This window comes from Cupressus sempervirens, chromosome 8, assembly GCF_028749045.1.
Source record: "Cupressus sempervirens isolate cs-2001-9-10 chromosome 8, ASM2874904v1, whole genome shotgun sequence".
Classification (NCBI taxonomy): Eukaryota; Viridiplantae; Streptophyta; class Pinopsida; order Cupressales; family Cupressaceae; genus Cupressus; species Cupressus sempervirens.
The window spans coordinates 7,836,557-7,849,418 of record NC_143125.1 but is presented as its reverse complement, the minus strand read 5'-3'; the positions used below and the strand labels follow the sequence as shown (position 1 = coordinate 7,849,418).

General features: G+C 33.9%; 1 protein-coding gene across 1 annotated transcript in view; it reads left to right on the top strand.

The window, feature by feature from the left end:
- The window catches only part of LOC149541300 (uncharacterized), an 87,610-nt gene that overhangs the window by 15,268 nt on the left and 59,480 nt on the right, over window positions 1–12,862 (top strand). The window contains exon 12 of the mRNA XM_089795591.1: window positions 31–129. Within this exon, the coding sequence (XP_089651717.1) occupies window positions 31–129 (99 nt within the window). The remainder of the gene's footprint in view (window positions 1–30; window positions 130–12,862) is intronic.

Sequence of the window (12,862 nt, the reverse complement as noted above, 5' to 3'; positions counted from 1 at the left end):
TTAAACTTTGTAATATTCTGCCTTTTGCAGGCAAGGTTTTAGTTGACGGGCAAGTGGCAAGCAAGGCTAGGATGTCTGTTTCAGAGAAGGCTTCCATTGAAATCACTGTTGAAGTTCCAAAATACATATGTAGGTGATTATCCTTAATACTCTTGACTTTAGTAGTAGCTGACAACATATTTTCATTGTATATGCCATGGGATTTTCTCTTCACATCAAACACCCTTGTAACAATAAAACCATTGGCAGAGTAGGATACAAGTTGGAGGGAGCACTCGAGCAATTAAATATTGATGTTGCTAGAAACGTTGCATTAGACTCTGGTCTTTCCATAGGTGGCTTCATAGATTGCTTGCTTCAGCATGGCACATCTTTTGTTTATGGAGTTGATGTAGGCTATGTGTAGTTGAATTAAAGCATCAGTTTGACAGAATACATGCACAGTTCTACAGTAAATATATTCAGTTTCATTTTCCGTTTGTTATTAGGAAGTCACATCAAATTTATGCAACTGTTGGACAATGTGATGTCTTACAAGTTAGCATCATATGTTTTATGATTACTTTGTTATTATTTTGATATTCGGATTGTCTTAAGACTCATGTAGCTACAAGGATATAGTTTTAAGATATAAATTTACAAACCTTGTGGAAGAGATGCATGTCTTCAACTTTGCCTCATTGATTCAAATTCTATATGTACATTACTAGAAAAACTTAGTGAACTTCTAAACTATGGTTCTTGTCAGAATCCAAAGAGTTTCCACATGTTGCCTCCTTGGAAGTTTAAATGGACAGTAGGATTAGGAAGGATTAGTTACAACAGTAAAAAGAAAAGCTGGAAATTATTTAATATTGGTACCCCAGATTTGTGCGGTCATAACTCCTAGTCCACTAGGTGAAAATTGAATTTATTTGGTATTAAAAAAAGTTAAAATAAAGAATTGTATTGGGTGAAAATTGAATTCATTGGATATTACAAAGATCTAAAACACATAATTTTTACCAATATATTTATTTTTTAAAATTTATTTTTAAAAAAAAAATTTAACCATAATTGGTCGAAATTTTGACCAACACTGGACACAGATGAGGAAATAAGAGTTTAGGCTAGACTAAGAAAATTGACAAACCTCTCGTCAGTAAGTCGACCTTTTTAAAGTCAAAATTTCAAAAAAAAATTACTGTGATGAAAAATCGACGAAAAAAGATTGATGACAGTTTTAGTTGTCTATTCGACCTTTTCTCATCAAAATTTTGACCTTTTCTAGTCAAAATCTAGGGCTAAATTTACTAGTGCCATCTGAAGCATTTGTAGAAGATTTGAATAGTAATTCGACACTATTTCATCATATTTTACAAGGTATTTAATGTATTCCAAGCTACACTATTTCTTATTTTGTAAACCTTAGTTTCATAAAATGGCATCTAGTTCAAAGGGTGTAGAGGGTAATGAGGTTTTGAAAGTTCAACTAGTTAGCAGTGAAACGAGTTAGTAATGAAATTAAACAACCTATTTTCAAAGCCATACCCAACATTGCATAAAAACAAGATCCCTCTGGTGCATTATCCATGATACCACTAAAATTTCTAATGATTCAGGATGTTAGAAAGTGTTACAATTGTAAGATTGGTAATATTGGAGATATGGAAATCAAAGAAGCATATGGTAAATTATGTGAAAACGGAGTGTTCAGGGAAGAATTCAAGATTGTAGGGAAGAAAGGGTTAACTCGTGCCCTAGATTTTCCTAATGTTTTCAAAACTAAATGGATCAGGATTGTATTAAGTAGGATTCATGATATTTCAGTATGGTTAGACAATGGGCCTATCAAAATCACCAAAAGAATAATCCATAGGGTAACATGGTATTCAACCCTAGATTGGCCAAAAACTATGAGTGGTGAATCAAAAGAGGTTATTGAGAAGAACACATGGGTTGTGTGGAATAAGAGTGGAATGACAACTGACATCATCACAAATCCTCTCATAGATTTTGTAGTAAGTTGTAATTGCACATAAGTTTTACCAATCAAGTAGATTGAACAGTGTGCCCTATATTGTAGTAGATGTGGATTATAAGATTGTGAAAGGATCATACATATGATCTTGCCAAGCTACAACTACATCAATTGATTAAAAACCTAGGAGCAATAAGGAAAATAAAGAGTGCTCAATGCAAATTTGGATCTATTTTGATATGTATCTTCTTTTATGTTCAAAACACATTTCCTACTAGCATGGAAGACAAATAGGTTTGTGAAAATTCAAATAGGAGAGTTCATTGAACATTTAGGTGATAATTTTGAGTCAGTAATGACTAGTTACTTTGAGGACTTCAAGCAATCTATGAAGAAAAGATTAAGGATTCAAATAGCATTAGTGAAAAAACATTATGATGATGTTTGTTTCCTAGTTGATGCTAATTATACATTTTCTCAAGCAGCAACTCCAAAAGTAAGATGGCTAAGGCCATTAGGCTATGAAATTAATGTAGATGAGGCCTTTGCAACAATAACATTGTTACTTGTAGAAGAGATAGAAAAAGATGCCAAAGCATTTGGTAATTATGAGATGGCCAAATCCAAGATTACCATGGAATTAAAGACTACCTCTATCATCAAGAAGAAGGAGAAGTTGGTAAAGAAGTTGAAATATAAATTGGGTGAAGGTACCGAGTAGAAAGAGGATGAAGAAGAAGAAGACACTTAGATCCAAGCACCACTTGCATTAACACAAGGATTGGGTGAAGGTCAGCAAGAGGAAGAAGGAGAAATTGTAGAAGGTGTTGAGGAGGAAGAAGAAGCCAATGAAGCACCTATTCCTACTAATAAGAAGAAGAGAAAGGCTAAGGCACAAACAGTGACAAGATCTAAGAAGATTGCAAAATCAAGCCAGCCCAAACCTACAACACCTACCACAAGGGCTAGTGCACATGTCATAGCACAGAAGGCTAAAGAGAAAGCCAAACCAACAAAGTAGGAAGGAGGAGCTCAAAAAAGACCAAGGAGAAAATACATTACTCAAGTTGAATCTAATGAGGAAAGAATAGAATCTGATGACAACAGCTAATTCAAAGTGGTGAGTCATAATCCATCTTCAAATTTAGACAACCTATGTGAAAATTTTAAAAATAATGTAGATCTATCAAGATTTTCTCACATAGATTTTGATAATCTTGAAAAGGTTGAAAATAATCAAGTGGAGGAGGCAACATATGTCATCATAGAAAATTTTAATAAAGCACCTCTAGAGATTGAAAACTCTATGTCTAAAAGTTTATATGAAAGAGTGGAGCAAAAATGGCATTATTGTTTGAATGTAGAAAGGAAAATTAGGGAAACATCACTTGCTCAAGTTATGCTTGAACTTAGCAAGGCACAGATAGCCAAAGCCATAAAGAAATATTCTATTAGATTTGTCCCTAAATATAAAGCCTTCAACATAATAATGCAAAACAATATTGAAGATATTGTAAAGAAGTCTACACAAATGTGGAAAGTCACATATGGGTTAGCTACAATCAAAGTAGGAGAACAAGAGCCTATTGAGGTTAAAGAATATAGATGACTAGGCAATAACTAAGGTAGAGCAACAACAAGAACAGAGTGTACAAGATAAACAATTTCCAAATGTCAACCCTCAACAAATAACAAGTGTAAATATTGAAATAGTTATAGTAAAGGATGTTTCTGATCTCACTACTCAAAACATCAATCCCCTTATAGAAGAAGATTTGAAAAAGATACTTGATCAAACTATACTACAGGTTAAATTATGTGACAACCCTGTATTAGTGAGTGTAGATGAAATTTAGAAGTCAATGACTGACACTACAAGGGAAAAGGTGAATACACAAGAACCACCTACCATCACCCCTCAAGTCACTAGTGTACAACCTTTAGATCAAGTACTAGAAGTTACACCTACAAAGGTTGATATAGTTGGAGAAGATAAAGTGGAAACTCATGTAAATACTAAAACACAAAGTCAATTAGGTTAGATAGATTTATCTGCACCTCCAACACAAGTTCAAGGTGTAATTCAAGGCATTGTGGTAGAAAAGGATAAGCCTGACGAGACTAAGTTAACACAAAAGTTGAAGGAGCAAGAAAAAATTCAAGCCCTGGTAACCTTACCAGAATCTGGCACTCCTTCTAGTCACACTCTTTAGAAGTTGAGCACAGATGAAACACCTTTACAATTCGTAGTGCCAAGTCCAAGTTCATCAAAGGCAAAAGAAGTAATAACATATGGAAATGTAAGCCTAGATAAAGAAATTAATTTTTGAAAATATGATTATGCCACAATAACAATAGAGTAGATAGACATACTACAAGAAGCCCTAGCTAGAAAGAAACATCAAGAACTACTCAGAAGGGAGCATAGGTAGAAGCAAGCTTTGCTTGATATTGAAGACATATTCCTAGATGCATTCATTATGCCTACTCTAGGTGAAACCAAGCCACTCATTGAACAATTGACAAATGTAGTGGAAAAGGTAAGTGATGCAGACCTTGACACTAATGCAAAATTATTAGAATGGCCTAAAAAGAAATTCCAAAGTAAAATGAATGAGAAAATATCTGGTGATATAGCACTTACATAAGTTGCATTGGCAACTATGGTAGAAAGTATGAAGAAGGTACTTGAGAACATCTTCTCACTATACGCCAAACTCTACAATCCCACACTCTTCACACAAGAGACACAGAGTCACATTTTGAGTTTGGAAAGTCAAATCACTTCATTAGGAGCTAAATTGCCCATGACTCTAGCTCAAAAGTGAGAAACATTTTAGAACTTTATTTCAAACCCAGAGTTAGTTAGTAACATTATCTGCAAATGAAGTCAATATAATGCCAAAATAATTAGCATCCAAAAAACATTGGCTCCTCACATGTAGATTTTGCACAAGAAATTAGGCTATGCAAAAACTTTTATGAAGAATGACCCCAATCTTTCTACATTAGATGACCTAGTTCACCTTGCTACCATGTTGGCCATCCAAATTAAGTCTTTAGATGTAGCTTGTGAAAATTGGTATGTGGCTATTAAGATTATCCTTGAGGTCCATAAATCTTTCTTAGACAAACACCCTATCAGTGTATAGCCCATTGACATTAGTGTCAAAAAGGGGGAGAAATTAAAAAGAGGGAGAAAGAGTAGCCAAAACCAAAGGGGGAGCCAAAGGAGGAGAAAGTTAGCTTAAAAAAAAAGGAGAGAAAGAATATCTACTCAATAGAGTAAGAGCATGGGAGAACATGCAAAGAATGGGGGAGCAAGAAAAGAATAGTACATAATATCTACTCACCAGGAGTAACATTTTGAGTATAGAACTAGATCAAACAACTCAAGGGGAGTTATCAAATTTTAAGGTATAAGTTGTTGCAAAATTTTGAAATTTTGTACATAAGTTGAATAAGAGATATGTTATGCTCGTAAGAATAAGGATATCAATGCATGATCAAGAGTTTTTGACACTCATGTCAAAGGGGGAGATTGTTGATCTTGAATTGGTTTTGACAAGTGAGTGTCTATACACTTAAGTCATTTACTTAGTTCATGTTGAATAAGTAGTATATGTCAAGTACAACATGTATAAGATAGAGCATCCTGAGTCCACAGTGAGTGTCAAGTCACTCAAGTGTCGAGCAGACAGTGTATGCCGAGTGATATAGAAGTTGAGTAAGTAGTCCATGCCAAGTCATTTAGATACTGAGTCACAATATAGAAATCAATATATGTCATCATTCAGATACTGAGTCACAATATAGAAATCAGTATATGCCAAGCATAATAAACTACAGATGTTGAGTAAAACAGTTTTCTCATTTTTATTTGTAATGGAACAAACTACTATGTAAGCTATTTTTGAGTTTACTTACAGACTGAATTATGATATTTTGATGATAAGGATGAATCAATGAATAATTTATTTATAATAAATGTGATGTTCAATGTTGGTGTAAATAAGTATTTACTTATTACACTTACTTAAGTTTACTTAGGTTAATGCATTATTTAATTATTTTGCATTATTTTATTTGTGAGACACTTAGGAGTTTATGCACTCTTGTGAGTTGTCTTGATGACATCACAGGGGTCCACGCCTCTTTTAAGCACATGTTGTCTACAACATAGGAATCTTCTACATACATATGACACTTTTTCATTCTTATCCATTCATCTAGAATTTTGGATAAGGTGCTTAGTTGTCTTATCTTCTGGTTGTTTCTAGAGACATTCTAGGTGCTTCTTGAGAGGCCTTTATATACAAGCACTCCTAGTGTATTTGAACATCACATTCTGAACAGAGCAATGTATTTGGACATACTCTAATTAATTGATCATATCCATCTTTGGTCTATTGTGTGCTTGTGTTTGAGTTCTTAGTTTCTGGGTGAATTTTTCCCTTAGGAAAATTCTTACATGGTATCAGAGAAACTTGGAGATTTTCTCATCACATAGCCATTCGAGACCATCATCTTGCTTCATCACGACGGCCTGACTCTGGAGTATCACAGAAATTGGGATTGTCCAGCATCATATCTGACCTTACCATTGCATCCAAAATGTTGAACTGGTGAAAATCGGCTACAAAGCTGCCTTCCCTAGGCCAAAGTCAATTGTGAGGCAATTTTTTTTTTGCAAATTTCGAAGGACTGATTTGCAGAATTGGTATGATCATTTCAGATCTGTACATTTAATTTTCATATGTACATTTTTTTCATCTGCATCTCTACTATTTTTTTCGAATCTGCATTGTTTTTTGGAAATTTTTTGGCCATAGGGCCATAGGAGAGATTTTTTGCAGGTGTAGATTGAAGCTTTTTGGTGCAAATCTGATATTTGCATCACATTCAAAAGGTCCAAAAACCCCTAGATCAGATTTTGTTTCATTCAAATCGGACATCTAAGGCAAAATCTAGAGTGATTTTTTTTTTGGAGGCGCAGCAGCAATTCAAAAAAAATAACAGTAGCAACGATTTTCAAACAGCGATATCTTCCTCATACAGACTCTTTTTTCTGAGAATTTTCTTTTGTTTTGGGGTAGGATTTTTTGATCTACATATTGGTGCAGGTGGTTTGAGATCTCTATTTTTGAATTTTTCTACAACTCCAAAATCTCAAATTTTGCCACTAAATGCTTAGTACAGGCTCATCCAAACTCCAAATCAGGTTCCATTTTTTTTGAAAGTGCATTTTTTTTGTCTATTTTCCAGATCTGCAATCACATTAAAGGTTTTGTAGACAAAAATAATACTTTCAGAAATAGGCCCTAAATTGGCAAGTGGCTTTCAAGTTCCAACAACATCTTTTTCAAGGGTGGTTCTTTGATTCTTTGGGGGTTCATTGATTGATCTCATGGAGTCTTGTCAGATTTGTCAGTTTGGTATTAGACCACAATTGACAATAAGGAACTATTACAAATGGAGGACTTTGATAATTGACCATCTAAGAGAACATCCAGGATTACTTCCTTATCTCTATTCAATGCCACATTTTGATTGGACATATATTATTAACCTTAATAAATTTCTACATAAAATTATGAGTAGGGAATCTTTTAGTCCTCTTAGATTGGCACAATTTCCTTGTGATATTTGGTGGTCTATTTAGGAAGCATATGAAGATCCATGTGATCCTCCATCTCCAATAGACTTTCTACATCTAGTCACTCCAGCTATGGTTTCTTCAACCTCAAATGAGATCACACCTCCAGCTCCTGTTGCTCCTACTGATCCTATTTCAGCCACAGATGCTTCAGAATTAGTGCAGCAGGATACTTTATGTCTTCCTACTCTACCTTCATACGAAGACTTCCTTTCAGACATTGCACAGTTGTTCATGGAGTCTCACATTGAAGATGTGGGAGATATTCTTGATGGCATTAATCTTCTTTTTGAGGTGGATACTTCATCCTTTTTCATAGTGACAAATTCATGTACTTCAGCACTGCAGGGTACTCATGGCCTTCCAGGTGATGATTTCTTGCTAGACATTTTAGTTATGTTCTTGGAGTCACACACAGTAGATATGGGAGACTTTTATGATGATTTCTCACTTCTCTTTGCTGAGGAGTCTTCTATAGTTGTTGTGAGGGCCCACTCTGACCTTCAACTCCATGCTCTACATGATCAATCCTTCCAGATTGGCGTGATTGTGGATTCTTCTTTATAGCATCTGCAGGAGGTCTCTTCATCAATTGAGAAGATTGTTGTTTTCTTGAGACAGGTTCTACCTCCTTCCTTGTTCGATCTACTCTTCTCTTCAGCAGTTTTGGAGGAAGCCATCATCAATATTGACATAGGGACTTTTGAATAGGTTTCAAAGATACCAGTCATCATAGAGATTCTTTCTCCATCCAAGGGATGCATCTCACAGGTACCCTTGCCTTTGTTTCTTCCAAAGGGGATGAACATCATACAAAGGTCATAGATCAACTTCTACATAGGAGCATTCTTCACTGATCAGCACACTACTTTTAAGGGGGGGGACTACCTTATCTCCTTCTCTTTTTTGGGGGGGACTTTTTCCTCATAGGAGGTTTTGTCCTTCTCGATTATTTCTTGTATATACATGGATGTATGTCATAATGGGGGGGTTTTGATTACTCCATCCATCCAAGCATCCATATTTATCTCTCTTTTTGGGGGAGGGTTTTTCCCATGAGGTTTTCCCTCTTTCCTTGCTTTATGTGAGATTGCATTTTCATTATGTACATGGGTACCTAACATGGCCTAGTAGCTAGGACCCATCATGCATTTCATCCTAGTTGTGTAAGCTTAAGGGCATTCCCCTAAGTTTCACTTAAGGGGGGGTGTTGGTGTAAATAAGTATTTACTTATTACACTTACTTAAGTTTACTTAGGTTAATGCATTATTTAATTATTTTACATTATTTTATTTGTGAGACACTTAGGAGTTTGTGCACTCTTGTGAGTTGTCTTGATGACATCACAGGGGTCTACACCTCTTTTAAGCACATGTTGTCTACAATTCCTGAGAGGCCTTTATATACAAGCACTCCTAGTGTGTTTGACCATCACATTCTGAATAGAGCAATGTATTCGGACATACTCTGATTAATTGATCATATCCGTCTTTGGTCTACTGTGTGCTTGTGTTTGAGTTATTAGTTCCTAGGTGAATTTTTCCCTTAGGCAAATTCTTACAATTTGTAATGGAACAAACTACTATGTAAGCTATTTTTGAGTTGACTTACAGATTGAATTATGATATTTTGATGATAAGGATGAACCTTAAGTTGGAATCCTTATGAAGGAGATGCATCCAATCAAGTAAAGGGAAGGTTTAAGTGGAAAAATGGATGAATCACAACTGTTGATTCATATCTAACCCCAAGTCACCTGGATCTTCTCAAGGAGGAAAAACCCTAAACTTCATATCGTGTGGAAGGAGCAAAGAGAGAAGTTTTGCATGTGCAAATAGAGCATTCATGGTGGCTAAGGAATTGTAAAGTGAAATTGCATTGCAAAATTAGTTAAAGGAGAATAGAGGAATGAGATAGTGAACAACATAGAGACATCTAATCAAGAAGGATCAAGAAAAGATCAGTTTAGAGGTGATTTGTCATCAAGCAACAAAGTGCTAACCGCAAGATCAATGTCGAATCATTCTAATAGGTGAATTAGTTAAATATCTTAGTAGAGTAGTCCTAATAGACTATATTGAAATCCTCTAACAAGGTCCTTACTTAATTACGAGTTAAATTCCTTTAACAAGGCACACTTTTAATAGGGTGTTGAAATCCTTTAACAAGGTGAGACCTAATAGTCTTTGTAAGCCTTTAACAAGGTAGACCTTTCACACTGTAGATCATGTCTCATGACCAAACATTGTAACCTACATTGGATACACTTTATTACTATAGTAGTGAAGATTTGTAGATGCCATCCCCACCCCAGTTTTACCTTCTCATTGGAGGGTTTCTAGGTAATCATATATGTGTGAATGTTTACTTGTTTACATGATTTAGATGTATATGAGATGGAAGTGTGGTGAATTTTTTATGGGTCAAAGTTTAAAATACTGATTCAACCACCCCCCACCACCCCCTCCCTCGCCCCCCCTAAGAAGTTTACCTTTCCTATTGTAATTCCAACATAAAATCTAGGCAAACTATGTTATTTTAAAACCACAAAAAATATATACATTGGTGAACAAAAAATAATTATCATAGTAAAATATTAATTTTTTGGGTGAATCATTTCATTGTATTAGATGGAAAATATATACATTAGTGAATAATAGTAATTTCAAAATTAAACATAAATTTTATGAGCGAATTAATTAATTGTGCTACTGCTAGACATAAAATATATACATTACAATTATATGGTTAAATTTTATAATAATATTACAATAAAATAAATTAAATTAAATTCTTAAAAAATAAGTAAAATAGAAAATATATATCTATCACCCATCTCTAAAAGGGCTAGAAACAAGATTGATGCAATAATTTTTTAATGAAAATATTTAGATGTACGTAATACAAAATCAATAAAAAAGTAAGATAACTTGTGAACTATTGAAAAGAAAGGTATGATGTTATGATGTGGAATTGACCCCAATATTTCCAAAGGGGACATTTAGCAACATAGTGTTGTACTATTCCACTATTAAAACATTCAAAGGCTAACTTACTATATACTTGCTCAATACATTGTTTAGTTAAGTGACACATTTTACCACTTCATTTTAATGAAATTCATATTTAGTTTTACCTTCATTGTTCTCATATTTTGACATCACTCATTCATTAGAGATTCAAAACTATGCTTCAGATTATACAACTCATTCTCAAATATTACCAAGATGTTTTAATTAATGAAATGTGTATTTTCAACCCATAACTTTTAGATACTATTTATCACCCAAACTATTCGTAATTATATTTCTCATCTTGGCATTGCTCTCATAAGGCATAAGTTAATCTTTAGTAAGAAGATTTGATACTTTAGGAACATAGCATTTATTTTATCATCTCGATTCAAGAACACTATATAGTCTAAATTTTAAATGTAAATTCAATACCAACTATTTTCATCAGGTTATTTGACATGTATTAGCTTAAACTAAAAGGCTAGTGAAAACCTAAAAGATACAAACTCCATGCTACACCTAAATTGCCAGTAATTTGTGAGCTTTTTGATTCAAAGTTTGAAGTAAATTTAAAGTATACACAAGAAGTCTACATTAAAATTTAGCAATAACACCCATTATAGGCTTAAAATTATGTTAAAAGTTATCAATAACATTCGTTATAGGCTAAAACATCTAAAATTCATTCGATTCAGCCTTCATTTAGTCAAATATCCCAATTTAGTCCAACTGCCAGAGGTTTCAAGTCAAAAACAATTAAACAAGTGGTGAATAGGAAAAAATACTTTGACACCATAAGTTAAACAAGTATTTCAACCATAGCTTCCTAGACATTTTTTAACTCCACAATCTGGTTACCTTTTGACCATTTATGCCCTTCTATAACATATCTTAAATGCAAGTAGGGTTTTATTGGACCATCACCCTCAATGAATGAATATTTGAAAGAACTAATATATTTGAAACTATTGCCAACATCCTATAAAATTATTTTAATATATTGGAGCAGCCACTATATTTGAAACTATTGCCAACATCCTAATATTTGTTTGTATCCTCTAATTGAAATCCTCTTCTTTGGATGCATCCTCTATGATCTTCACTATCCCAAGTCTTAGGCTCACCTCTAGATTCCCCAAGCTACTACCATTATCTCTAGTGAAAAATTGACTAAATATTGGTAAAATTGTATATACTTCAAAGATTCAATCAACTATTTTTGCTCCAATAAATTGGTAAAATTATTTCTAAGTGTGGAGGCATTAAATGAATCTTTTATAATTCATTATCATTTAAGGATCTTAGCATTGCTCTCATAAGGCATTGTCCCAGAGATGCTAATGGTCTAGCTGCTGAAGTTGGATGGCATTGAGGTAAAGGGGGAAGCTAAAGTTTATAGAAGAATAGAGGTAAGCAATGGCAGATTCTTGTAGGGACACACAAGTTGAATAAGTATTTTTAACTTATAGAGTACTAGTGCTTCACCTATGTTTTTTAATAGTCCCTAAAATACCTTGCTCCATACCACAGAGCTGACCCCAAATCAACATGTTATTTGTTGTTACATGCAATATTCATGTTGTTAATATCTTCTATTGTGTGGTTCTTCATTATTGAATTGGCTAGTTTTCTGAGGACCTTTGCTAAAGCTTTGGCATCAGGATATTGTGTGTTGGTACATGGACATTTTTCATGAAAACTTTTCTTGCTATGTGCAGAGTTCTCTATATTTATATTTGGCATTTTTTTAATTTTTTTAATTTTGTGTGTCACCAAGTCTATGTCAAAATTGGGTCTACTGAGTTTTACCAAGTTGCAAGTTTTCAAACATTGACAACTGAAATAATTGTGCCACAAATATCAAAGATCCTTTTTGAGCAATTTTTACATGGATGGAAATTAACAATTTGTGGTAACTTTTCTTAAAGCTCTTGGGTTCAATGTTTTACCTTTTGGATAAAATTGCATGAAGAACTTATGGAAGTTCATCTTTCTTATGATTGAAGGAACAATTTTTGATCCTTAAGACCAAATCTATCTTGTCTATAGCAACGAAAATATGGGCTATTTAACATATAATATTCCATTTGTGTTTTAATGCACAACACATTCTTTGACAACTAACAGTAACTATGCTTGATACACAATTCAGTCCAGGTTTGTTGCTAACTTGATCTTAATGAAGTTATGAGTTCTACCAAAATCAATTAGCTTTTCCACCCTTTGTTTCT